This window comes from Cavia porcellus, unplaced genomic scaffold (genome assembly GCF_034190915.1).
Source record: "Cavia porcellus strain 051 isolate PalLab524CR breed Dunkin Hartley unplaced genomic scaffold, mCavPor4.1 scaffold_1, whole genome shotgun sequence".
Classification (NCBI taxonomy): domain Eukaryota; kingdom Metazoa; phylum Chordata; class Mammalia; order Rodentia; family Caviidae; genus Cavia; species Cavia porcellus.
The window spans coordinates 142,537,756-142,563,772 of NW_026947484.1; the positions used below are offsets into that span (position 1 = coordinate 142,537,756).

Sequence of the window (26,017 nt, forward strand, 5' to 3'; positions counted from 1 at the left end):
GATGCAACCATTGTGGAAGTCAGTCTGGAGATTTCTCAAAATGCTGAGATTGAAAGTCCCATTTGACCCAGCTATTCCACTTCTAGGCATATTCCCAGATGAATTGAAAACATCAAACCACAATGATATATGTGCACCATGTTTATAGCATCACAATTTGTAATAGCCAGATCTGAGAAACAACCTAAGTGTCCGTCAACTGAGCAATGGTTAAAAATGTTGTGGCATTTTTATACAATGGAGTACTACTCAGCTATAAAGAATGATCACATTGAGATATTTATAATAAAATGGATGCATCTTAAGACCATACTCATAAGCAAATCAAACTCACATATATAAATATGATATAGTCTCCTTAGTGTAAGAAATTGTAAGAATACATGAAAGTATATGATAATCATCATTCCCCATTATATTGTTTGAAGCCTTATAAGATTTTCACTTATTAGTTGGAATGGTTTTATTCTGGGTTTCTTGATTTTATTGTCTGTGATGGTATGATAGCTATTTTGAAGAAAACAAGACATTGTAATAGCTAGTGCTGATTTAATATCATCTTGTTTTGAAGTCCTACCAACCTTTTGTTCTTCGGTCTCCATCGGTTTTATTATGTTGTATCTCACTGGATTTTGTTATATGTAATAATATAAATAAAATTTTTTATGGACAAGGAGATAATATAGTAACCATTGTTTATATTCTGTTTGTTGGTTTTGTATGCCCTGTAATATTTTCATTCTCTTGAATGGTTTTATACTCTCTTGATACTATAGTGTATGAAGGTATACTCAATTATTTTAAGAAAAGAGATTCTATGGTAGCTACTGTTATGTCGGGTTGTCTTGTGGTGAAACACTATGTTGCTATAATTGTTGTGTTCTGATCTGTTTTGTTATATCGTCTTTTAGCTTAATCTTTTAAAAAAAGTATGATCACATTGAGATATTTATAAATAAATGGACACAACTTGAGACCATACTCTTATGTGAAATAAATCAAACTAACATGCATTAATACTTTAGTCTCCCTAGTGTAAGAAATGTTAAGAGTACATAGGAGTTTATGTCATCATGATTCCCCATTACATTGCTTTGAATCCTTATAATGGTTTCATTCATTAGTTGGAATGGTTTTATCCTGGTTTGTTTGATTGTATTATCTGTGATGATGTGAACAGTTATTTTGAAGAAAACAAGACATTATAATAGCTAGTGCTTATTTAATATCACCTTGCTTTGAAGTCCTACCATGCTTTTGTTCTTCTGTTTTCATTGGTTCTGTCATGTTTTATCTAATTGGATTTTAATATGTGTGGTAGAATAAACAAACTTTTACGGACAGTGAGATAATATAGTAGCCACTGTTTGTTTTCTGATATTTGGTTCTGAACGCCCTGTAATACTTTCATTCTTTTCAACAGTTTATACTATTTTGTTATGTTTGATATGATTGTATATGAAGGTATGCTCAACTATTTCAAAGAAAGAGGTATTATGGTAGTCACTGTTACTTATGGTTTGTCTTGTGGTGAAAAACTGTGTTGCTTACATTGCTGTGTTTTGATATGCTTTGTTACGTCCTCTTTCGTCTTAATCTCTTTAAAATAAAAAATTTAAAAATTTAAAAACAAAGTAGGACACTTGAGTGCTCTGAAATGGGCCAGGACTCTCATAAAGAGGCATCTGTGAGGGGCTGGGGATTTAGCTCAGCAGCATAAAGGCCCTGCCTTGCAAGCAGGCAGTCGTGGGTTCGATCCCTGGTACCGATAAAAAGGAAAAAGACAAAAAAAAAAAAAAAAAAAAAAAAAAAAGAGGCATCTGTGCTCCCCAAAAGAGTTCAGGGTTCTCTAGACCATGACTGGACAGCACAGATAACCCTACTGATACACTTCATTTCCAACAGGTTGCCTGTTCTACTCCACATCTGTCCACTGAGGGGCACTGGGTTTAGGCTCAGAAGGCCGAGCAGATCATGATAGCAAAGGTCTGTAAATCCAGCACTGGGGAGGATGAAGCAGGAGAATCTCCTAGAGTTTGAGGCCAGCAGGACTACATGATGAATTCGAACTCACTATGAGTGGGTGAATTTGGAATATAGAGACCTTGTCTTTAAAACAGAAAACCAAACCACAAAATGTTCTGGGAACTACAGAGGACCAAGATCCTTGCAAATGAAGCCTCCAGGCCAGGACATTGGATTCTATCTAATTTGGGAGTGCAGCCAGAGCCATGCCTCCAGCTGCTTCCTGTCTTCAGGTCCTTTCCTGGGCCTCTTGCAGGCCTGGAAACTTGACATCCAGGACAGGAGATTCCAGGGACCTTGGTAGACAACGCTCTGTGCTTCACTCACTTGAGGGCAGCTGACCTGCTCTGCTCACTCAGGGTCCACAAGGAGCTATAGGAGGCGGCCAGCAGGGAGCCATCTCCACTGCACTTGGTTTCTGTCCCGCCGCTTCCTCTGGCTGCCTTTGCTTGGGTCCCTCGCAACAGGCCGAGGAGCTGGTTCCTGGAAGCTCTGTGGCAGTGGTCTGGAGTCCTCACCTCCGAGGGGGGCCGCCCTGCCGGGCTTGCACCTGGCCCGTGCCCCTGGTGGGCAGAAACCCCTGCACCAGGGCTGGTCTAGGCTACGATCTCCAAGGCGGTGTGCTGGGAGTACAGAGCAGGACCCGCCGCCCGGATCTAAATAGGATTGTTCAGCTCCAGGGCTGCTTCCTTCCTGCCACTGGGCTGTCACCCCTGCAGTCTTGGGATTTTGTATGGATGCCCACAAGTTTGGTGCCCCTCTTTGCACCAGGACTACTAGACCAGAATGATTGCTTGCTGGTCTTTCATCAGCATCACAGCTCCCCACTCCCATCCCCCTGCTGCTCCACTTAGAGCACAATTTTCCTTCCTCGGGGTTCCAGCATGCTTCATACTGTTTGATCAATTCTATTATACCTGATAATATAGGCAACTCAATTTAAAAATAGCAAGAGGCACAATGGTAACCACTTTTGATCACCTGGTATTCAATTTTTGCATCAGGTACTATGCCCACACTTCTGTTCTAACTGACTCTGTTTTGCTTAGTCACACTTGGTTTTATTCTTTTCAAAAAAAGTAATAACCGTGGGAGTAATAAAACCCAAAAAGTCTAATTGTTATTGTAAAAAAGAAAGGAAAGGAAGGTGGACTAAGGGATATAACCGAAGGTATGTTTGAGTATGTAGAATGGAAAATCATATTACTGAGCTTTTGTTGGATCATTGAACGAAACTGTCTACAATGTCACTGTATGAATGTCCACTTTATATGCTTTAATTTTATAATTTGGACAACTGTTTCTGGGAAGATAATATGTAACCTATTAACTGATGATTTCTTACGTGTATTTTTTTTTCTTGAAATTCTCTATTACTTGGACCCTTTTACTGCTTTGTTTTTCATGTTCTTTCTTTTTTTCTCTTTAAATAAAAAAAGCCTGTTGCAGAAAAGCTTGCATTTGAGGTCAGTAGTGCAGGCCGGGGGGGCACAAGGGGGTGGCAGGGGACCCCCGCCAAGGGACATCTTGATGAGGAGCCCTGAGCCTTCAGTGATTTTTCCATCCCAGGTTCTGAAGGAGGGACAAGCTCAAGTTTATGTATAATGATGGTTGTCAACTACAGCAAACAATTACAATAGCACCTACTAACACATCCCTTTTAGGAACAGATAAGTGACTGATAATAAGTGCTCATGTGATAATATGAACATGGGTTTAGGGTATCCAGTGCTTTTTAGGCAAAATGAAACAATTATTCTAAATGATTCGACAAAATAGAAAACGGGAATTTAACTCCAGCACACTCCTTTCCTTGGAAATGCAGTGTTTACCTGAAATGTAAATTTCCTGGGCCTATCTGGCCACAGCCTAATTCAGGCATGACTAGAGCAGGTACAGAGCTGTGCCTGTTTGCGACCCACAGGGGTAGTTATTTCCCTTCCTCTGTCCACCTTGTTCTCATGAGAGTCTCTCGGGCAACCAAGCATTTTCAGAAAGAAAAAGAGGTAAGGTCTTTAAATGGGAAGCCAGGTTTGCATGGCAGTAATCCCAGCACCCGGGAGACTGGGGCAGGACCTTACAAATGCTTTAGGGATTTAAGGAGCCTGTATTAAAAGGAGGGGAGGCTGAGAAGCAGCTCACAGGGAAGGTCTTGAATTCAACCCCTTGTACCACAAAAACAAAACCAAAAACACCTTAAGTAAAAACAGTTATAAATTCTGCCCCACCTTTCCACAATATGCTAACATTCAGAATATCTCATGAGGGGCTACTATATCCACATCTACCATTTAATTCTGTCCCTAACCTCTGTAAATATACGGCAATGAAAGATGGAAAAGGGGCTCTAATGAGCAGATTGTCACTATGAGACCTGTAGTTAGTCCTTTAGAGAGCATTCTGAGACACAGAGTGGAATACAATACAGTCCCAATTGAGGGTTGACAAAGTACACGATATTTATCTGCCAGCTTCCTATTTTTATTGACTGAGGATCCATCCTGAGACTTTAATTGGTTTTCGGTGTTCTCTGGTATATGCAGGTGAGTGTGACTGAAAGTGGCATGTGAGTCCCAAGGCACAGAACGGCTATGCTCTAGGCTAGTGCCAGGTGGCCTGCTCCAAAGGCTCTGGTGAGCACCATGTCTGGTGTTTCTAGTTCTCTTAGAAAACTGAAAACTTGGTGTGAAGACTTAAACTGATCGGTGCATTGTCTTTATGTCTGAAAGTAAATTTAGTGACTCCAAAAGTGATACCCTAAGGTAAAATTTCCTTGTCAATGTCTGAGCATCTGCTCAAGGGCTGACCCAGAGACATTTCTGCTTTCCTGTCTTTGGTCTCCCTGTTCCCAAGTAGAGTTAACCACCACCAAATCCAAATCCACACATAGGCTTTGCCAGAGGTGGGAAATGCTGAGACAGAAGTGTTTCAGGGTCCTTTCAGCCTCTCTCAACAGAGTCAACAAGTATGTTTCAGAACTGGGTGAAATAAAAATAAAAATAGAAATAAATAAATAGGAATGAACACACAGATGGAGAGGGATGAGTGCCAGGAGCAACCCCTATGAGAAGTAGAGGATTGCGACCTTACCTGGAGAAGGTGTGAGTGGCCCAAGGCCCTGAGGCTGGAAGAGCAGACAGGAACATGGTGGGCTTGAAGAACCTATTCCTGGCACAGCTATAAGCCAGAAATAAGGAAAGACTGAAATGCAAATTGCCCAATTAAGAAATTTGTGTGGTCAAATGAATGATTCACACAATAAAGTCCCATAAAAACTGTGACGAAGATATAAACGTGGAAAAGCCTGACAAAGGAGCATGAAAGCTGACAATGGGAAGGAAATTATGCTATTTTGCTATCTGTGTCTGCTCTCCTTCCCATCAGCCCTTTCCCTGAGATTTCTGTCCACCTTGTGAGTGTAGGCAGCGCTTTCTGTTCTGAGTGTGAACTGCACTCCTTCCTCCAGCTTGTGATTCCGGTGGAGTCTTCTAAAGATAGTGTCACTACTGAGGGTCTTTGGGACTCTTTCCTTTGAGGCTGATTCCCTTCAGTTCTCATTTGCCTGTTTCTCCAGCCTGTAACACCAAACCTGTGTAATCAACAAAACTTCTGCTACCATATTCAGTCACTTCTTTTATACAAACATTGGTGGCTGGGGATGTAGTTCAGAGGCAGAGAACTTGCCTGGCAGGCAGGAGAGCTGGGTTCAACTGCTGATATCACATAAAATGACACGAACATTGGAGATAATAATTGTGCCTTTTTCCTAAAAGTGAGCAGAGAAGACTGTTCACTTTTGTACAGATGACAAGCAGTGGGCTCAGGCCGCTTGTTGTTCAGGGAGGTTCCCAGGAGGTTGGTATTAAAGGTGAGCTTTATGGAGCCACATGGAGCCAGGGTAGATGGTTGCTGGGGATGATCCCTCTTTGCCAAATAAGCTACATTTTGTTGCTATGTTTGTTCAACTTCTTTTTTATCCCTAAATTTCTACTAAAATATTATTCACATATTTCAGTCTTCAGTGTCAGCTGTGTTATATAGTAGTAGGAAAATGTTTTGCTCTCAGATTACTATCCAACTAGGAATCAGAAGAGTAGAGTAAATCTCTGAAGGCAAGAGCCAGGACTTTATGCTCTCACTGCTTTTCCTTGCTTGAAATTCCCTGGAGCCTATTCTTAGAGACCTGGGTTAATTACAGAAAACAGCAACTACATTCTGCCTTCCTGTAGACCAGAGCCTGGAGTGCACCGACAGGATGTCTGGGGTCTCTGGAGAGAGAGGGTTTGAGCAAGCCTCAAATGGAAAGGCCCGAACTACACGACCATTTCTCCTGATTTTCTCCTTTGCATGCCTATAACACAACTGGAAATGTACTCTTCTAACTAGAAAAGCCAGCAAAGCAACTATGTTAAACACAGAGATGTGAGCTTTCTTTCTCAAAGTCTCTCAAAAGTGACAGGTGTGTAAGTTTTATTTTCTTCTTTGCCTTCTCTCCACCCTCCACCCATCCTTCTGATCTCGATGACCCCCTGCCCACTCACAGTGTGTGTGCGTGTGCACATGTCAGCGTGCCTTCCTCTATCTCTTCTTTTTCGCTCTCATTTTGTGCCTTAATCCTTTGTAGTTAGGCATACACTCAACTTTTCTTTGGTACCAGGGATCAAATTCATGACTTCACACTTTCCAGGCAAGCACTTGAGCCACTGAGCTAAATCCCTGACCCCAACACTCAACTTTTTATCCTCTTCTTCAAAATATACTGTTTTCAAATTACTAGAATAATTAGATTTGACTTCTAAATTTCTTTTTGACTTTCAAATTTTTCATCATTTTAGAGGTCTCGTCTTAAATTATCTCATTACCAAATTTCTACATTTATCTCAACTGAAGTCAGCTTTACTTAAGAGGTATAAGCCATGGAACCCACAGTTATAAGCTTTAGAAAGTGACATTTAATTTTCAGATATTTATGCCTAAGCACTACCACAGTGAGGAAGAGGCAGGGGCTGTCCCTAAATCTATGGTCACCCTCTGAGCAAATGCTTGTCTCCCTGCCAGGGCTTCCATGTGTCCTTCCTTGCTGTGGGTCTTGTTCCTGATACTTCATCTCTTCTTCTAAATGTCTTCGGGATTTTCCGAAGTTACTTCCTCGCCATGATCAGAAGCTGAAGAGATTTCTAAATTCTGTTTTCTCTCGCTTGGCAGTTCTTTACATATTCTCAAACTGAGAATAGTATCTGCTAAAAACATTATGCACAATGGCATATGGAGAAGGATGTGAAGCCAGAAAGAAATTTGTGACTGGAGGCCTGAAACAGAAAAAAAAAGAGGAGACACTACTTAGACATCAGAGGGATCTGGCTGAGTTCTGTCTGGAATGAGATTGACTGAGGCCTAGTGTGCTAGTCCCCATGAGGCACTGGCAATTTGGGGGCCTGGAGAACTGGAGGGAGCTCCAGCTGGGCTCTATGCTGTCCACCAGGGACAAACTCCTTGGAAGAGTTTAACTACCAGGGACCCAAGCTAAGGATTTACTCCTTAATTTCAGAGATCACTGCTATTTCTACTTTTTTATGGTTGGGTTGAGGATTAACTTTATTTTGATTTTCCCCAAGAATCTTTCCTCCTGAACTCACCATTTCACTACCTCTCTTAACAGACACTCGGGCAGGTTCTTCTGTGCTGTCTACAAGATCACTTCCTATAAATACACTATGCGAATCAAAATGGGCACCCCAGTGTCTGTATTCCCAGATCCACTAGCAGCAGACAGGAGAAGCTCAATATTTTCTGGTGAGATGGTTGGTGAGGGACAGGGCAGGGATGAAATGGTTAAGTGGGCCAAAAGGTGGCACAAGAGTGACAGGAAGCGTGAACAGAAAATGAAGGAGAAGAAAAGAAGTAAGAATGAGATGAAGGGAAGGAAAATAAAAGGCAGGAAGGGAAACAATGACGTCTGTGAAGAGCATATTAAAGTTCTCAACCAATGGTGGAAAGGCCCAACCCCAAGCTTTTCCTAGAAAGACTTGCTCCTTCTGGCTGGGCCATCATCAAACCCCTAAACAAGCCTCAGCTCCATGGCAGCAAATGGCCCCTTCTCCTTTGCCAGTGGCTTCCAATCCTCACTCACCAGGCACTTCAACCTCTGACACAGGGCTGCGCTTAAGGACATTTCCATCTTCTGTGGCTGCCTCACACCAGTAGGACCCAGAACCATTTGTTCTAGCAGTTAGATTGTGGTACTCAGAGGATGTATTCCTGGAACTCAGCGTCATGTTGCCCATGTGGAAGGAGAAGTAAAGCTGCACGCCAGAACTCTGTGGGAGCAACTTTGTCTCACAGCTCAGCTTGAGTTTCCTCTGCCGAGGTGGGGATCCTCTACCGAAGGATGAGGTTAGCACTGGAGCTGGAAACAACTCTGAAGAGAAAGTTGATAGGGCACAGAGTTGTCTCCTTCAGCATCAAGGTTCTTTCACAAGGTCATACCCTCTCCCACCTTGGAAACTTGTCCCCAAGAAATTGCATCCATAAGCTGAATTTTTCCCGCTTACAAGAGAGTCACTATGGGGGTTACCTAACAGACATAATTAAGGCTATCAACTTGCTTGAATCCATATAGGAGAATTCTTTTATATGGCCCAAATTTCCCCGAATGGCCATGTTATTATATAACTGCACCCTCTTGGTAATGATCTGCCCAGAGTAGGCAATAGCTCACATCCTTTCCAGTTCAGTGATTCCCTACTTGTGCTCCTCTCTTAAACAATAATCCGAGATAGTAATTTCGTTCCCACAGGAATGAATGTTTTTTTAATGGAAAATGTCACCGATGACTATGGGTGCTAACCGGAAAGATCATGAAATGGTCAGAGCAAGAACTACATGTAAACTTGGACAGGGGAAGGTGCTTAGTTTGCAGATGTTTAGAGAGAAGTAGGATCAGAAAGCTGTACTGTCCTAGAGAGACAGATGAAACCAGCTCCTAATGTCTTGCTTTCAACTTCCATGAGCATTCATGAAATTGTACTGGGCTATTTTCTAATAACTTTTCTAGCTACCTTGAAGGAGTCTCTGTTCTTTGCAAACTAAAATCAAATTGATAAAATAGGTCTTCATTATGTCCTGACTTTGAGTTTAGCTCCTGTGATTGATAGGACATGGTATACTGGAAAGATCAACGGATGGGCCCACTCACTTAAGCAGTTTATCTCTTACGAATTGAAATGAGGGTTTAGATGATTTATGCTGGTCCTTTGGATCTTTACAACTATAGCTCTATAACCATTTAGATACACTATCTTTCACCATCACAGGTACTCCTGTCAATGTGAAGGGGGCAGGTGATCTTCCTTTGCCTGAGCAGTGATAGACACCACTGTGATTCACGTTGGCTTTCAGAATAGTGAGTGCAGAATCTGGATAATAATTAACAGGCTTTCCCTTTTGATAGAAAACCACATTGTATACCAGCTTATTCTTCCATCCATGACACCTCGAGGGCAAAGGTTTTCCTTCAGTGAGGACTCTCTTGGAAGGCTGAAGCAGCAGCCAAGTTGAAAAAACACAGACCCCAAATTCATGAAAACAATGGAGTTCCCAATTGACAAGAAAGGCGGACATCAGGTCCATAATGACAAGGATGGAAACTCGACTGATGACCCTGGAAGAACGCCGAAAAGAATCACAGTGCTGTCGACACCCTGCTCGGAGCCTTTGAGAGACTCTAAGTGGAGCATGCTGCTAAGCCCGATCCATGAAACCAGTAGATAATAAATGTGTTGTTTTAAATTTTTAAGTCTCTGATAATTTGTTACACTAAAATGAAAAACCAAATGTATTACGTATTCCTAACTTCTGCAATACTTGTTAATAGGGTGACATATTTTACGACAAAATAGCAATCATATCCAGATGTCTGTGAGCTACAGAATTGGCAGGAATACCCACACACAATATCATCAGCCAAAACAAATGTCAGGTCAAATGCTCTCCCTTTCAATATACACCTCTGTACATAACCATAAAAGCTTCCCCTAGTTTTTCTTTCCCTGTGGCTATTCATTTAGATAAATTAAGATTAGACTTTCAGAGACACAAGGAGGAGAATATACAGTAGGGCTTTTCTCCCTTCAGAACATATCTAAAATGAAAGGCAGGTATTCCAGTGATACATGTAGAGCAACTTTTAGAGTGTTTGATGCTGCCATAGTGAATAGGCAAGCCACAGAGTGTGAGAATATATGTGCAATGCTTGAAAAAGATTTATTCCAGATATATAAATAACCACTGTATGTCAATAAGAAAAAGACAGCTAATAGAAAAATTGTCAAAAGATCTGCCAGATACTTTATAAAAGAATATTCAAATACATAATAGACATGTAAAAACTGTTGATATTAAGGAAACACAAATTAAAACTACAATGTGTTATTACTACACATGTACTACAATGGCAAAAGTTGAAACATTTTGTTTGGGTGAGCATGAAAGGAACTAAAACTCTTAACCTCTGTATAAAATGATAAATTATGCATTGGTAAAACAGCTCTGAAAAACTATTTAGCAGTCTCTCTGAAAGCTGAAATATACCTATTTTGTGACCCAGCAATTCCACTCTTAGTAATTTTCCAGTGATAGGCATATATGTACACCAAAGTATTACAGTTGGCAAAATTAGAAGTTGATAGGCAGCTCAAAAGGAATCAGGCCCAAGATAGAGTCAGAACAGAGAGGAGACAAACCAAGCCTGTAGTTAAGGGTTAAATGGATAGAAACTTGGTCCCAAGATTGATACATGATCATGAGTCCTACAAGCCTCTGCACAGATGAACAACAAAGGCCCAAAGCTTTGCCGTATCTAGCACTGTTATAGGCAGCTAAGTTAGACACAAATTAATAGGCAGTGAGACAGGACTAGGCCCCTGAAGGAGTCAGTGCAGAAGATGAGAATGCATCACAACTCAGGCTTGATGGGCATATGTTGAAGACTACGCCTCACGGTAAAGATGCAATGATCAAGTCTACATGCCTGATGGTTAAACAGTAACTTGAGACTATTATTGTACTATGATTGGTATCATCTGCTTAAGTAAAGTGCAGATAGACCTCAGTCCCCCAGGTGGGTGACCAGAGCATCCAGTCCCATCCCTTCCCCAAAATGCCTTTGTTCTTCCCATGTACTCTTGCTATGTGACTGGCTTCTCTGTTGGATCAGTATTAGCTTAGCAGTTATAATGTAATGCTGTAGGCCAACTCTAGTTTCCCTTTTATTGCTAAAATTCTGATATACATAATATAACATTCATCATAGGGAAGTTGTACATGTACACGACATATTTTTCTTTTTTTCCCAATTCCCCTCCCCTCTCTTCAATCCTTCTTCCCCTTTTTATTTACAAATCTTTGTTTCCATTTTTTCCCTGGGTCTTTCCTTCCAACTCACGAACAACGAATATCTTTCCATTTTCTGATATCCTCTTAAATCTCCCTTTTCAGGGTACTATAGTTTTCAGTGTAAAGATGTTTACTTCATTAGACTGATTCGTATGTACTTCATGCGGGGTTTTATTTTGGATGCTATTGAGAAAGGTACTGTTTCACAAATTTCTCTCAGTGCATTCGCTATTTGTATATTAGACCACTTTTAATTTTTGATTATTGAGTTTGTATTCAGCCATGCTACTGAATTTGATTAATAAACCTAGAGGTCTCTTGGTGGAGTTTTTGGGGTTTTCTATGTAGAGTATTATGTCACCTTCAGATAATGATAATTTAACTGTTTTCTTTCCTATCTGTATTCCATTTCTTTTGTCAAATTGCTCTGGCTAATGTTTCCAGAGCTATACTGAATAAGAATGGAAACAATGAACATCTTTGTCTTGCTCCTCATTTTAGAGTGAAAGTTTTCAGTTTTTGTCCATTTAGTATAACACTGGCTGTTGGTTTGTCATAGATGGTTTTTATCAGATTGAGATAAAGACCTATTACAATTTTCTGTAGTTTTTATCAGGAGCAGCTGTTGGATTTTGTCAAATGCTTTTTCTGCATTTATTGCGATGATCATGTGGTTTTTGTCCTTGGCTCTGTTAATATGGTGTATTACATTTATCGATATTTGCATATTGAGCCATCCCAGGGTGAATCCTTCTTTGTCATGGTGTGTAACCACTGATGATTTGCTGAATTCCACTTACCATATCTTATCCAGGATATTTGTGTCTGTGTTCATTAGGGAGACTGGGCTATAGTCCTCTTTTTCTGCTGGGTCTTTCTTTGGTTTTGGTATCAGTGCACTTCTTGTTTCTAGGAATGATTCTGGGAATACCACTTCCCTTTCCATTTCAATAAAGAGTTTGATAAGTAGCAGCATTAGGTCTTCTTTAAATGTCTTGTAGAATTCAGCAGAGCATCTAACAGCAATGAATTTGTCAGGAACTGGGTTTTTCTTTCTTGTGGGTTTCATTGACTGATATTGGTTTATTTAGTATTTTCTTCTATTTAGTATTTTTCTTCTATTTCATTGACTGATATTGGTTTATTTCGTATTTTTATATCTTCTTGATTCAGTTTTGGTAATTCATATGTATCAAGAAATCTGTCTACTTCTTTTGCTTTTTACATCTTATTAGAATACAAGTTCTTGAAGTAGGTTTGGATAATATTCTGGATTTCTACAGGATCTGCTTCGATTTCAACCTTTTCATTCCTAACTGCATGGCTCCAAGACTTTTCTTTCCTTTTTTTGGATAAGGTTGACTTACGGATTGATGGTTTTATTTAACCTTTCAAAGAATCAACTGTTTTTATTGATTTCTTTGTATTATTTTCTTGGTCTCTATTGCACTGATTTCTGCTCTGATCTTATTTATTAATTTATTTAGTCTTTTTGAGCCAGGGTTTCCTTGTGCAATTGAGGCTGGCCTTGAACTTTCAGCAATCCTGCGTCAGCCTCCTGAGTCCTGGGATAACAGGTGGGCATCACCACACTGGGTTCTGGTCTGCTGTTAATTTCCTTCTTCTTATAATTTGCTCTTCTTTTTCTAGAAGCTTGAAGTTCAACATAAGCTTGATTATTTGAGTTTGCTCTGTTTTTCTGATATAGGAATTCACTGCTTGTAAGGGAACTTTCAATGTGGGCCATAAATTCTAATATGTTGGGTTGGCATTATAATTGTAGAAATTGTTTAATATTCTCTTTATATCTGTGGCCCACTTGTTGCTCCAAATATTGCTTAATTTCCATGTGTTTATGAAGTTCTTGTGGTTTCTTTTCTCACTGATTTCTAGTTTCTTTTTAAATCAGATTTTATTTGTATACTTTAGATACATATATGTATATCACATTCATCCTAGAAAAGTTGTATCTACAAGTGATATCATTTGTTTTTTTTTGTATCCCCCTACCTTTCTTCAACCTCTCTTCCCCTTCTCATTTACAAAAACCTTATTTCCATGTTTTGCTTCTTTTCCCATTTTTAAGTCTATTCCCCTTGTTTCCTTTTCCCCTCCACTCCCTTGTTCTACTCTCCATTTGAATGTTTTCTTTCTAATTCATAGTTCCTATTACACATTTTGGTCCTTATTTACATTTTTGTTTTCTCACACCTAAGAAACAATGTGATATTTGCACTTGTGGGTCCAATTTATTTCACTTAAAGTTACGGTCTCAATACACATGTTTTCCTAGAAATATGTCAAGTGTGTCTTTCTTTATGGCAAAGTAGTATTCCATTGTCTTAAAAAACCCACATCATTATCCATTTACCTGATGGTGGACATTTGGGTTATTTTCAAGATTTGGCTAATACAAACGGTGCTGCTGTAAACATGGCTGAGCATATATTTCTGTGATTTCCAATTTCATTGCACTATGGGATGATAATATACATGGGCTAATTTCAGTGTCTTTGCATTTAATTACATATGTTCACTAAGCTAGATTCTGATCTATTTTTGGAAATGCCCGATGTGCAGCTGAGAAGAATGTGTATTCTGATGTGAGGCAGAACACTGTAGACATGTGCTAAGTCCATCTGTTCAAAAGTTTGATTCAGTTGTGATATTGCTTTGTTGATTTTTTGCCTAGGTCATCTGTAATAGTGGAGCACTGAGATCCCCCATTACAGCTGCATTAGTGCTTATTTGATTTTTCATTTCCGTTAATATTCTGTATAGTTGAGTGTGCTGGTATTTGGTGCATATATGTTCTCTCTTCCTCTTGGATTGTTCCCTTTATAAGCATGTGGTGACATTCTCTCTCTCTCTTGATCAGTAGTGGTTTGAAATACTCTTTGTCTGCAAAAAGAATATCTACCCCTGCTTTTTTTCTGGGTTCCTGTCACAGTTTTTCCATCCTTTAAGTTTCAGTCTATAAATTTATTTCTGAATTAAATGTATTTCTTGTATGCAGCAGATTGATGGATCTTGCTTCTTGATGCATTCCGCCAGTCAGTTTTTAGTTTGGTGAATTGAGACCATTTACACTGATGGTTATAACTGATATGCATTGACTTATCTTTGACATGTTATGTTCTTATTGTTGGTCATTTTTCCCCTTCTGAATTATTTATCTTGCCTGGTGGATTTATTGTGTTGAGGTTCATGGAGTTGTAACCCTTATTATCTCTTTTTAGAATGACCTTGAGTACATTTTGCAATACTGGTTTGGTAGTCCTAAATTTCCTCAGCTGTTCTTTGTCATGAAAACATCTTATTTTTCCAACAATTCTGAAAAATAGTTTTGCAAGATATATCAATCTGGGTCAAGCGTTCCTTGACTTGTGGGTGGTTGTGAGAAGTCTGCTGTGATTCTGATGGGCTTTTCTTTATGAATGACTTGTTTCTTAATATTTTTCCTTTGTTAAATTTCTGGAATCTTGACTATTATACAAATCTACCTTGAGGTAGACTTATTTTGATCATGACTAATTGGAGTTTTATATGCCTTACTTATATGCATGTCAAATTCCATTTCCCTCCTTGGGAAATTTTCTGCCATTTCTTTGATGAAAGAGTTTTTTTTTTTTTCTTCTTTGTGTCTTGTGTCTTACTATGCATTTCAGGTTGGACTTAACTTCATTTTGTAGCTCAGGCTGGTCTCAAACTCACAATGATCCTCCCCTTCCAAGTGCGGGGATTAAGGCATGCGTCACCATGCCCTGCTGGTCAGTTGTGCTATTTTCTGCTTTGTTTTTTTCATTGATTCTTATCTATTGTATGTTATTCTTTGTTGGATTGATTTTTCATGGTCCCTTACAATTTTTAGTCAGTTTTTGTTTTCATGATTGCTCACTGAAATCCTGTTTTCTATATTTGAGATTCTTTCCTCTGTGCATATTTGGAAAATTCTGCTGTGCATATTTTCAATGGAATATTGAGTCTCCTGGACATCTGTTTGAATCTGATTATATTTTTTTCCTGTGTTAAGTGTCCATGGTTTCCATCATTTTCCTAAATGCCTTTATTTTTTAATTGTTTATTTTAGATTGATTAACTGTGTTCCTCAGGGTCATCATCTCTGTAGTATTACGAGAAACTATGTCTGATTTAATTTTTTTTCTGGAGTCTCTTTCATCTACTTGGTACTTCTGTTGTTACCATCTCAGAGTGTCCAAGTAGGTGGCTTTTGGATTGCTCTCCCTCATTGTCACCTGAGTGTGCTTTTAGTGAGCTGGGAATCTGGCATTGCAACTTGCTTGTGCCTTCTCATTTTCTTTATTTTTCTTCTTCATCTTTTTCTTTCTTTTAGTTTACTTCCTGGGTTGATGATTGTAAATTGCTTATGGCACATGGCTTTATTGGTGGTATTCAGAACTTTTAGGAAATGACTGCCTCTCAGAGATGTCTGTGTGTAGCTGGATTTGAGTTTTGAATCTGTTGCAAGTCCCTACCTCTTCAAATTATTGAGGATGAGAAGTTGCTGCCTATGTGGCCTGGGTCCTGGTTCTTTGGCATTGCCTTATATTTTTTATGACCCTGAGATAATCTCAGTGTTGGCATACGAGGAAGAATAACTGATTAGAATAATTGTTACATTTCCTAAAGGAGTACAATCAGCAATGATAGCCTCAAGCACATCTTAGAAAATGACATGCAATAGAACATTGAATTACAACTAGCCTGACATATGAACAACTTGTGTTGTGATCAGAATTTTAGTTGTAACATATTACCAAAGTCTTAAGTTATAACCCGAAGGCTGACAACTTGTGCTTCCAGCTATCTCTGGTCTCAGATATGGAGTTAACCCTTAAAGATTTTTGGAAAGAACATGATAACATCTTTTCCTATATAGGGATAATTGAGAAATTATGGCCCAATGTCTTTTTAAGGAAACAGAGATCTGCCTGTCTACAGGGAAGAGACTTTGAAGGCTGTGTAGAGGAGCCTGAGCCTTCAATTGACAATGTAGCTACAATCAGCCTTCACAAAAGATCTGAGTTTATAAGTCAAAGTTTCACTGAATTGTGATAACTATTAATTTTCCACCTTTAACTGTGTGAAGTATATTTGTGGTTATATAACAAAATCTAGAAGAAACCAGAAAATTCCACACAGTAAATATGCACTCAATATTACACTTTTACCCTTAGGAAAGGAAATTTAAGAGAGGTTGGGAAGAAAAAGATAGATAAATAGAAGAAGAGGACGAGATTAGAGGCAAGGTTGGAGGACAAAGGAAGATTATACGGACTTTCAGAAACTGATGAAAAAGACACAATGGAAAGAGAAGAAAAAAATAAATCAAGAATAGAGCAGAACAACACGAAAACTACAAACAATATTCACACTCATATACTAACAAACTCAGGAAAACAAAACAAAAGCAAAAAATAAGGAAAGAAATAAATTTCCACTGTAGGGTGTGTCTCTGCCCTTACAGTAGACAAAGTGAGCGAACAGCCCACATCTGTATTGATTAGTCCCAGAAGGACAGTGATAAATTTTTGGTGGGTCAGTGGGTAGTGCTGCTAGTTACAGTGAAGGTAAGGCTGGTTTCTGGGTGTAAGGTGGAACCTGATTATTTCAGCCTGTAACACTCCACTCTGCATGTCTTCTGCTGCTCGAACTCAGCTCCTTGACATCCTGCTGACTTGGCAACGTATCACAGGGTAACTGATGAGTAAATGCACCTGCAAAAACCATGCCCAAGGCCCCTCCTTCAAGCTCCCATGATCTAGGAAAGTCCCTTAGATCAAAACTCAACCTACTCTCAATCAGAAATTGAGGGGGCTGTTTCCTGGGGTGGGGGAGGTGCCAATTCCTTCCATCAGAGTGGTTACAGTCCAATGATGGCGAGTTCTCCCAGCTGCCAATCAATGAAAGGCTGTTACACCTATACGTCAAACAATCCACTTAGGAAGAGATAAAACTTCTCAAATGGCAAAATTATTTCTAAAAAACAATCTGTTTCCAACTACGCAATGAATAAGACATGTAACTGTGCCAAAAAATAATTCCATTAACCAAACCATGGTGCTTCCAGCCGCACAGAGACTTGGCAGATATCCTGCAAATACTGGCAACTTGATTTTCCCCATGTGCCCCAAAATAAAGTGTTCCAATACCTGTTAGTTTGGGTGGATACTTCACTAGTTGGATTAAAGTTTTCCTTTACAAGACAAAGAGAGCACAAGAAGTAGCAAAGGTCTCAGTGTCAAAAATTTTCCCTAGGTTTGGGCTTCTTCTTCTTAAACTCTACAAAGAAACAATGGGCCTTCCTTTAAGGAAGCAGTTATTCAGGGTGTTTCCAAGGTACATGGCATTCTTTGTCATCTTCATTGTACTTAGAGATCTCAGTCATCAAAAAAACTGAAAAACTAGATGAACCCTTTAGAGACACCTTCAATGTCTTTGTAGGTGGCTCAGGAGACCCACCTACAATGGCCTAACTTGCTTCTCTTAGCTTCATTAAAATAAGGCATACACCTCAGATGTTGAGTTTTTAAAATGCTTTATGGGTGTCCTTTCCTCACTAACAATCATTTCTTTCATAAAAAAATCAAAAAGAACAACAACAAAAGCATGCTTTGTTAAAATAAGTCATCTTATTAGCTGAATTCCAACAGATCCTTCAAGAATTAACAAGGCGCAGGCAAAAGAGTTAAAAAGTCCCACATTCTACCCTGGATGTCTTGGAGAAGTCTTTCCCTTCTCATCTCCTTTCCTAGGGCCAACATGAAAAAGACCATCCTCATGTCAACTTCCTCAGCTGTCAAAGTAGCTGATCTCCATTCCAATATAACTCATACCTGACTTGAGCCATGGGACCCAGTGTCAGTACCGAGTGTGATTTGCTAAATATCGCTGTAAGCCAGTAAAAAATTTAAAGTTCCTGTTAAAAATAAGTCACCCCTTTAGTGACATAGTCTGAAATATTATTTTTTGCTTTTCTCATAGGTATTCTTATACAGCCTAAAAAGGGAATATCAATGACTTTAATATGTCTGATGGTATGGACAGCTATTTTGAAGATAAGAACAGGCATTATGGCAGCCAGTGTTGATTTCCTATTATCTTGTTTTGAAGTCTTGCATCATTTTCACTGTTTGGGATTCTTGCTTCATTTTCAATGGATTGTTTTGACTGGATTTATTCTGTTTTATCTGTTAAAAATAAAAAATTTTTAAAAATGGGGGTTATCAGGCAGCCAGTGAAGAGCACCAGCCATGGCTCTGCACTATCCCATGACTGCGGGCCTTCACACTGGCCGCAAGGTGGAAAGTATGAGGTATAGCTGCCATTTACCAAGGTATAGCTGCTGCTGCTGGTGCCTCACCAAGCACATGAAGCCTCTGGGGACGTGATCTGGGAGGTGTGAGCTGCTCAAGGCCTCCAAGGACAGGCGGTCCCTCCGGTTTGTCAAGAAATTGGGGATGCACATCCATGCCAAGAGGAAATGCAAGGAGCTGAGCAGCATGCTGGCTGCCATGGGGAAAGCAGCCGCAAGCACTGAGCCCCTCTCCTCTGTGCAGAGTGAAACTTTTCAGGAAAAAAAACCCCAGCAACAAAAAACATGTAAAATCGAATTTATTTTTAATATGGGCTCAATATAAATATAGAAAGTCTTATAAGCAAACATCCTGCTGAGATGGAAGCCTACTTTCCCTTGTCAAATACCTCAGGACTTCCCTGGTAGATATCTTCTTCTCCAGGAAAGGATTGAAACAAACTACAAAATTGTTACAAAACCCGCTTTAACTCATAAAATAGCTCAACAGATGACAAATAGCTTACCAGATGACAAAATGGCCTAGACATTTTACACTTTATGGTCCATGACATAATTTGCTTTCCCCAACAATATCACTGAAGCCTACTACAGGCACTACGAGAGCCCCTTCTAACTCAGTACAAAGTCCCAAGGCCCATTGTTAGACCTAACAGTGACAGATATCAGGATAGATACTTCTAGGCGTGGGATGACTATGTGTATTTGACTCCCATTGCAAGATGCCTTAGTCAAAAGGTCTCCTTATATTAAGAACACAAAAATCACTTTTACTCACCTTGGACCAATGTCATTAAGTATATGAGACAAAATCCATATGATCATTATACACACCCAATAACAATGCAGGTAAAATTAGATAGTGTACCCTCAGTGGCATCTTTTCATTAACGCTAGGACAGATGGGGAGATGCTCTTTAAAAAAACACCCAGTTAAAAAACAGATGAGTTGGGGCTGGAGATTTAGCTCAGCGGCATAAATGCCTGCCTTGCAAGCAGGCAGTCGTGAGTTCGATCCCTGGTACCGATAAAAAGGAAAAAGACAAAAAAAATAAATTTAAAAAAAAAACAAAAAAAAAAAACAGATGAGTTAAAAATATTGACTTACCCCTCTCCCACACCAGTGATCTCAAAATGTATTTCACCAGTATGATCATTTGGATATCTTTGTTCCTTCCCTGGGACTAAAAGCTGTCATGCACCATATAGAGATACTAACTATACCCAAAGGGCCACAAAGGACACCATAATAGTGCAGTTAGTGAGACAGGGCCCTACAAAACTGGAAGGTCCTAGACATTTTAAGGAAAACACAAGGCTAAATTTGTATTTTGACTCTTTGTCTAATCTCTCTATGGGTCTCCATCACCTCCAACAAGTTAATGCTATGTTCAATCCAAAAGCCGCGTCTATATCCTCTATATATAAGGTCCTTAGTGGCTCTGACTGATAAAAGTTCTTGTTGACAATAATGGTGATTGTTATCTCAATCTTATTTGGATCCTGTGTCCTGACCTGCCTGCATGGTTTTGTTTCCTCTAGGTTTTCAGGTATCCACCTGCTTTCCACCACGCCCAATGCCTGTGGAGGGCCTCTAGATAGGCCCCTGAGAGCATCTCTGACTGCCATTCAAAACAGCAGTCCCTTTCAACAACAACAACAACAACAACAACATCCTACAGTGTCTTCACTCATTTCCCCCAACAGCAGTCGGAGATATCTCTTCAGAGGTTGAAATATTACAGAGAGTTAAGATATAACACAGATAGTTAAATTAGATAGAAGTTAATAGGCAGTTAAAAAGAAGAAGACCAGACCTAAGACAGAATCAAAACAGAGATGAGATAAACTAGGCCCATAGTTAAGGGCTGAATTGATGGAAACTAGGTCCCAAGATTGAGACACAATGGCTATGGCCTGCAAGCCTCCTCAGAGATAAGTAACAGCTTAAAGGTACAGTGTAACTAGTACCATTTGGGCCAATAAGCCTAAGCAATATAACAAACACATAAAAACAACATAATAAACATGTAGATAGGTGAGCAGAACACTCTGGTCCTCACTCTCATCCCTTCCAGAAATGCTTTGCTCCTCTATGTGCTAGGTACCCTTGCTACATACCTTGTATTCCTTTTTCTTGTCTTTTTTTTTTTTTTTTTTTTTTTGAGACAGAGTCTTATTATGTAGTTTAGGCTGGCCTTGAACCCACTATGTAACCCAGGCTGGCCTCAAACTCTAGACAATCCTCCTGCTTCACCCTCTCAAGTGCTGGGAATATAGGTATTCACTGTACTTTGTTTTCCTATAAATCAGCATTAGTTAAGTAACTGTAGTTGTAATCTTATAGGTTGAAGGTTAACCCAAGATAAACTATGCTGTGATTTTACAACTTAAAAACTCCCTAGGCAAAGAACCTTAGCAGCAACCCACTTTTGGGTCCCATCTTGCCTCTCAGGGCCTTTCTCTTAATAAAACTTTATCCTCTTAACCTCCTTTGTCATCAACTCCATTCTTTTGCATCTTGAGACACAAGCTTGACACATCTAACAGGTTCAGAGTTACTTCTCTACAACAAAACAACATGTGAAAAAAGACCACAATAGTACTATTTGTAAGAGGCCCAAACTGGAAACAATCTAGGTCCATCAGTAGAAGGAGAAAATATGTACTAGCACGAGTAATGAAAGCGATTTACTTCTAGCTAATAAAATTTGCAATTATAATGTAGAGAAACAGGGGCCAGACTCAAAAGAATATCTCCTGTACCGTACTATTTCCATTATATGAAGTTCAAAAAGAGACAAAACTTGTGGTGGGAATGGTGACTAGAAATGGATTAGAAGTTTCTGGGGTCCTGGAGATATTGTGTTTCTGGAGTTAGGCACTGTTTATATGGTGAAATTTACTGAGGTGCACATTTAAAGTTTGTTACATGCACTTTATAGTTTATACAAAGAAAAAAATGGGCTCTTCCCAGCCATACACTATATTTTTGTCATTTGACCCATGGAATACTTCCGCCCAAAATAAACAACATTTCTTATTGGGACAGTTGTATTAGCTATCCTCATCTTTTCCTCATTCGCATTACTAAGAACTTATTTTCAAAGTCCTAGTGGACACGAAGAACATCTCCTCTTCCCTGGACATTCTTAACATTTCCTTAGCTAAACCACATTTGCTCTAAAAGCAACAGAGTTTGCATTAATCTAATTCTGCCTCTATCATGTAGTACCTCATATTATCAATTACAAAGACATATGAGCTCCTTGCTTTTAACTAACTAAATAATTGTAACTATCTAAAATATTGTCCAGAATAATAAAACATTTTGCCCTAAGAATATTGTGTCTCCATCTCTTGACAAATAAAAATGAATTACAGATTTAAGAGGGTGATGAATTTGTTTTTGTTTCTATTTATTACAGTTTCATATGACTTCATGTTTAAAATATTATTAGAATTTTACAGACTATGTGTATGATATTTTTATGGTAGCATTACTTGTAAAAGTAGGGAAACATCTTAGACATTTACTAACAAGCAGAATGGTTAAGTTAATCATGGTGTAGTTGCACAGCAAACACATAAAAGCAAATGTCTATTAGTATAGAGACTTTCTTTTCATATGACAAAAGGTGTCAGATGTACCATATTCTATCAACCATAGTGTTTTTTACAGCTAATTGATACTAACAGTTTCGCTTCTGTGGAAGGCAGCTTCAGGACTAGGGTCATGGAATGCTAGAGACTTCATTGTTCATCCTTATACATTTGCCTGAATTATTATTTACTGTACCCAGGAATAAATTTAAATAACGATAAAATCCTCATGTGTGAATTTTTCTCCAGTTACTCTCTTCAATGGGGGCCCACCATGGGGGAACCTTTGGGTAATGTTTGGAGTATATTGACTTACTTTCACATTGTAAAGCATCATGTCTCTGTCTATTAGAGCTGAGCATTGTACACACACATACACACAGGTACACAAACACTCACATCTGGCATTCACACAAAGGAAGACTTTGATTTCTAGTCATGCCTTATTCACCTGCGTGGATTTCCAGTTGCACAGGATCACTTGGTGCTGAGAGCCCTGTCTGGCACGTGTATTCACCACTGTCACTGAAACTTGCCGCAGTGATATTGTGTCTGGCAGTTGAGATCTGAATGGTTGTTCCATTGAGGAGCCACTGCACGGAGCTGTGCCCAGGGAACTGGGGTCCCTCACATCTCAGGGCTACATTTTCTTCTCGGAACATATTGATATATGGAGGCTGCAAGATGATCACTGCCTTTGTGAAGTCTGCTTGTGTATAAAACAGAAATAAAAACAAGAAACAAATAATCAACAAGTGGAGTGAAAGGAAGGCTCTGAGTGATTAGTAAAGTTTCATGGAAAACACAAGGAAAAATGCATTTTTATATTAATTTGAAAAGATAGACAAATTAGAATTTACATCTTTAAGAGCATGTAAGCCCCACTTCAGGAAGCTTTGTTTATGCTATCAAATCTTAATATCAGGGTTGAGACTATTGGGTTCTTAAGGAGGAACATTGGGTTGCTGACATGGTTCTCCCTGTTGGTAAGGTAGAAGCAGCATTTAAGATAGGACAACTGACTGGGCCAGTTTCCTTGTCCTTGATGCTGTGTTATCTCTAAGGGTAAAACATAGACCCTCAGAGGCTTTTGCATTAGAAATGCCTGGCTTTGAAGATATCACTATGTGGTCCTGGCTCTCTCTGCAAAGAATAAACCAGCTTGGCTCTCCTACAGAGGGGACTAGTCTAGCTAGGGTGTGTTGGAAAACCCAGCAGAACAACTTCTGCATTTCTGCAGTTGTGGCTCATCCCTGTTGTTGTATATACAGAGTTGAGCAGTCAGGAGTCATTCAGAAAACCTCAAATAACAAGAAAACTTAAAAAATCAGGATTCTGTAAAAAATCAGACTCTGAATGTGGGAGGATTTTACATAATTTACAAGTCTTTCTCATATCTACCCTTTCCCTAAACCCTCTTCTTTAGGTCAATGATGCTTATTTTCTTTGGGAGTATAAAGGTGGTATAAGTAAAGTTGGGCTGGAGGCCACTCACCCACTTGCCCACCAACTGGAACTGCAAGAGACCAGAGAATAGAAACATCAGTTTGTTAGTAGGAAATGATAAAAGGCAAGTTGGGAATAGAAATCGATGTAGACTCAGAAGGATACCTTAGGTCTCTTGAGATTCTCTATCCCTCTTTCTCAAAAGCAAGTATCAGCTGAACTGATGGGCATTGATTTACTTTTTTCCCTAGGGAAAAGCCCAGGGACTGGCACAATCCAAACAAGTGCTTTACCACCATAGCTGCACCCTACCCACAATTAGGATGTTAATATGAGATTTTCAGATGTGATGCTAACTCTGGATTCCCCTTTACATTCTTTTAATGTAGTAAGCACCAAAAAAAAAAAAAAACAAAAACAAAAACAAAAAAACCATCAAAGCCCAGATACAGTTGCCTCCATGCTCATGATTTCTATTATAATATATCAAAGGAAAACAAAATCTTAATTCCTCATTGGTGAAGCTTGTCTCCTTCTAACCACTTCCCTGAGTTCAACTTACTCCAAAGGAGAAGAGCTGGCAAAAGCCACATCTTCCCGCCAAGCTGGTGAGAGCCGTAAAACCTGTAGTGTGAAAGAGGTTCTGATGAGGCCCAGGGCAATGACTAGAAAAGAGGAAGGAAGTTGCTTCTTTTGACCACATTCATCATGTGTCTTTCCTGGGAAATATGCCCCTAATTTTCAAAGCATGTTTTTCCTGTTCTCATATTCCCTTGGTGCACCACTCTCTGTGTGAAGCTCTGGTTTTTAGGTTATGACTTTTCAAAGTCCAGAGGGATGGACTAAATTTTTATGACATTCTATTCTGATTATATTTCCCCTTTATTTGGTCTGCTTCTTAGGGCCAGAATATGGCAAAAATTCCACTTTTACAATTGATTCAAAATCTGGTCAATGCTTGATAATCTGAACCCTGAAAACTCTAATTCAGCCTCTCTGAAGCTTCTGAAGAGTTACAGAACTTGAGAGCTTCCCAGCAAAAACCAGCCTGTGTTCCTCTGAGGAATACAGGTATACATAAAGTATAAGTACATACATACATAAATGATAAAACGCCATCTTCCTGAAAGACATTATGAACTTGTAGAACTTTCTTAGGCTAAATGCAAAGAAATTAAATGTTTAATGTATATGCTACTGTAGTGAAGAAAAATTACTCATATCACCTATGAGCGGATGTGGGTTTCAGACTACAGGAGGAAAGTCTCCTATCACCAATGCCAATGTGTTCCTGAGGCATAGTTTTAAAGATATAAAGAAGCTTTTAGGTATTCTGTTAAGAGATCTAAACAGAAACTAGGATGAACTCAGGAACCCTAAGGACCTTTGGTAGCAAGTTCCCTGGCAGAGAGTGAACACTGATAAGTAAAATTGTAGCACTACTTACTAGCTCTAATTGCTTTGAATGTACACTGACCACATGATATCTTTAGAAGCAAAGGGTAATTAACTCTTTCAGGAATCATCCATGTGATGTTTACTGGCTAGTAAAACGTGAATGGAAACACCACTGTGCTAATTTTGAATTGAGAACTAGTTGTAGAAAGCTCCTCTTATTATCTCTTACTCTTTTGCACTTTTAAGATTATAATGATAACATTCAAACTGTCAACCATCATAGCCTGAAGCACAGCTGACTCAGCTGCCCTGGAAACTGGTGAAAAATATTTGTATGCTGTGTTGGTTACTTTTCTCTCATCACTGATACAAAATACCCAATGCCTAAAATTAAGAAATGAAGGTTTATTTAGCTCACAATTTGTGGAGGTTTTAGTCCCATAATCTGCTGCGTCTAAGGCGGGGTGATGTGGCAGAAAAGCAACAGTTCTGGGAGATGGAAGACAGCAAAAAACAAGAAGAGCAAAAAGGAGGAGTGCTAGAGAAGACTCTTTCTGTCTCTTATATTGTATGTAAGCTACATACCATAGAGTGGATGCAGCACTCACATCCATAATCCCAGCACTAGACAATGAATTAATCATAAACTAGATTCAGCTGCCTCTAAAATCTTGCCTCCATGACTGCATGAGGCTTTGGGCGGACATCTAAACACAAACCATAACATATGCCACTGAGATTATAAGGTTTTTATACAGCAATAGGTACCCAGTACAAGTAGAAAGCAAGGAAGCTCTGGAAAGAATTGAAGATGTG

General features: G+C 39.3%; 1 protein-coding gene across 1 annotated transcript; it reads right to left on the reverse strand.

Annotated features, from left to right (window-relative positions):
* Positions 1 to 2,348: 2,348 nt before the first annotated feature.
* Positions 2,349 to 24,396, reverse strand: LOC100722313 (high affinity immunoglobulin gamma Fc receptor I-like). Its single transcript, XM_063253065.1, has 7 exons — positions 24,366 to 24,396; positions 23,853 to 23,873; positions 22,805 to 23,063; positions 9,321 to 9,577; positions 8,156 to 8,443; positions 7,662 to 7,726; positions 2,349 to 2,588 (listed from the first exon to the last, which is right to left on the reverse strand). The coding sequence occupies exons 1-7, from the start codon at positions 24,394 to 24,396 to the stop codon at positions 2,349 to 2,351; spliced, it is 1,161 nt and encodes a 386-aa protein (XP_063109135.1).
* Positions 24,397 to 26,017: the final 1,621 nt, after the last annotated feature.

Bases quoted from the DNA above. Each gene is read 5' to 3' on its own strand.
- LOC100722313 (XM_063253065.1), bottom strand. From the start codon at position 24,396: ATGTGGCTTTTGCCAGCTCTTCTCCTTTGGA. The intron at 23,874-24,365 runs GTAAGTTGAACT...GGTCTCTTGCAG, and splicing joins GCCAGCTCTTCTCCTTTGGA to TTCCAGTTGGTGGGCAAGTG. The intron at 9,578-22,804 runs ATAAGGCATGAC...TGTTTTTTCAAC, and splicing joins CTGGAAATCCACGCAGGTGA to TTGGCTGCTGCTTCAGCCTT.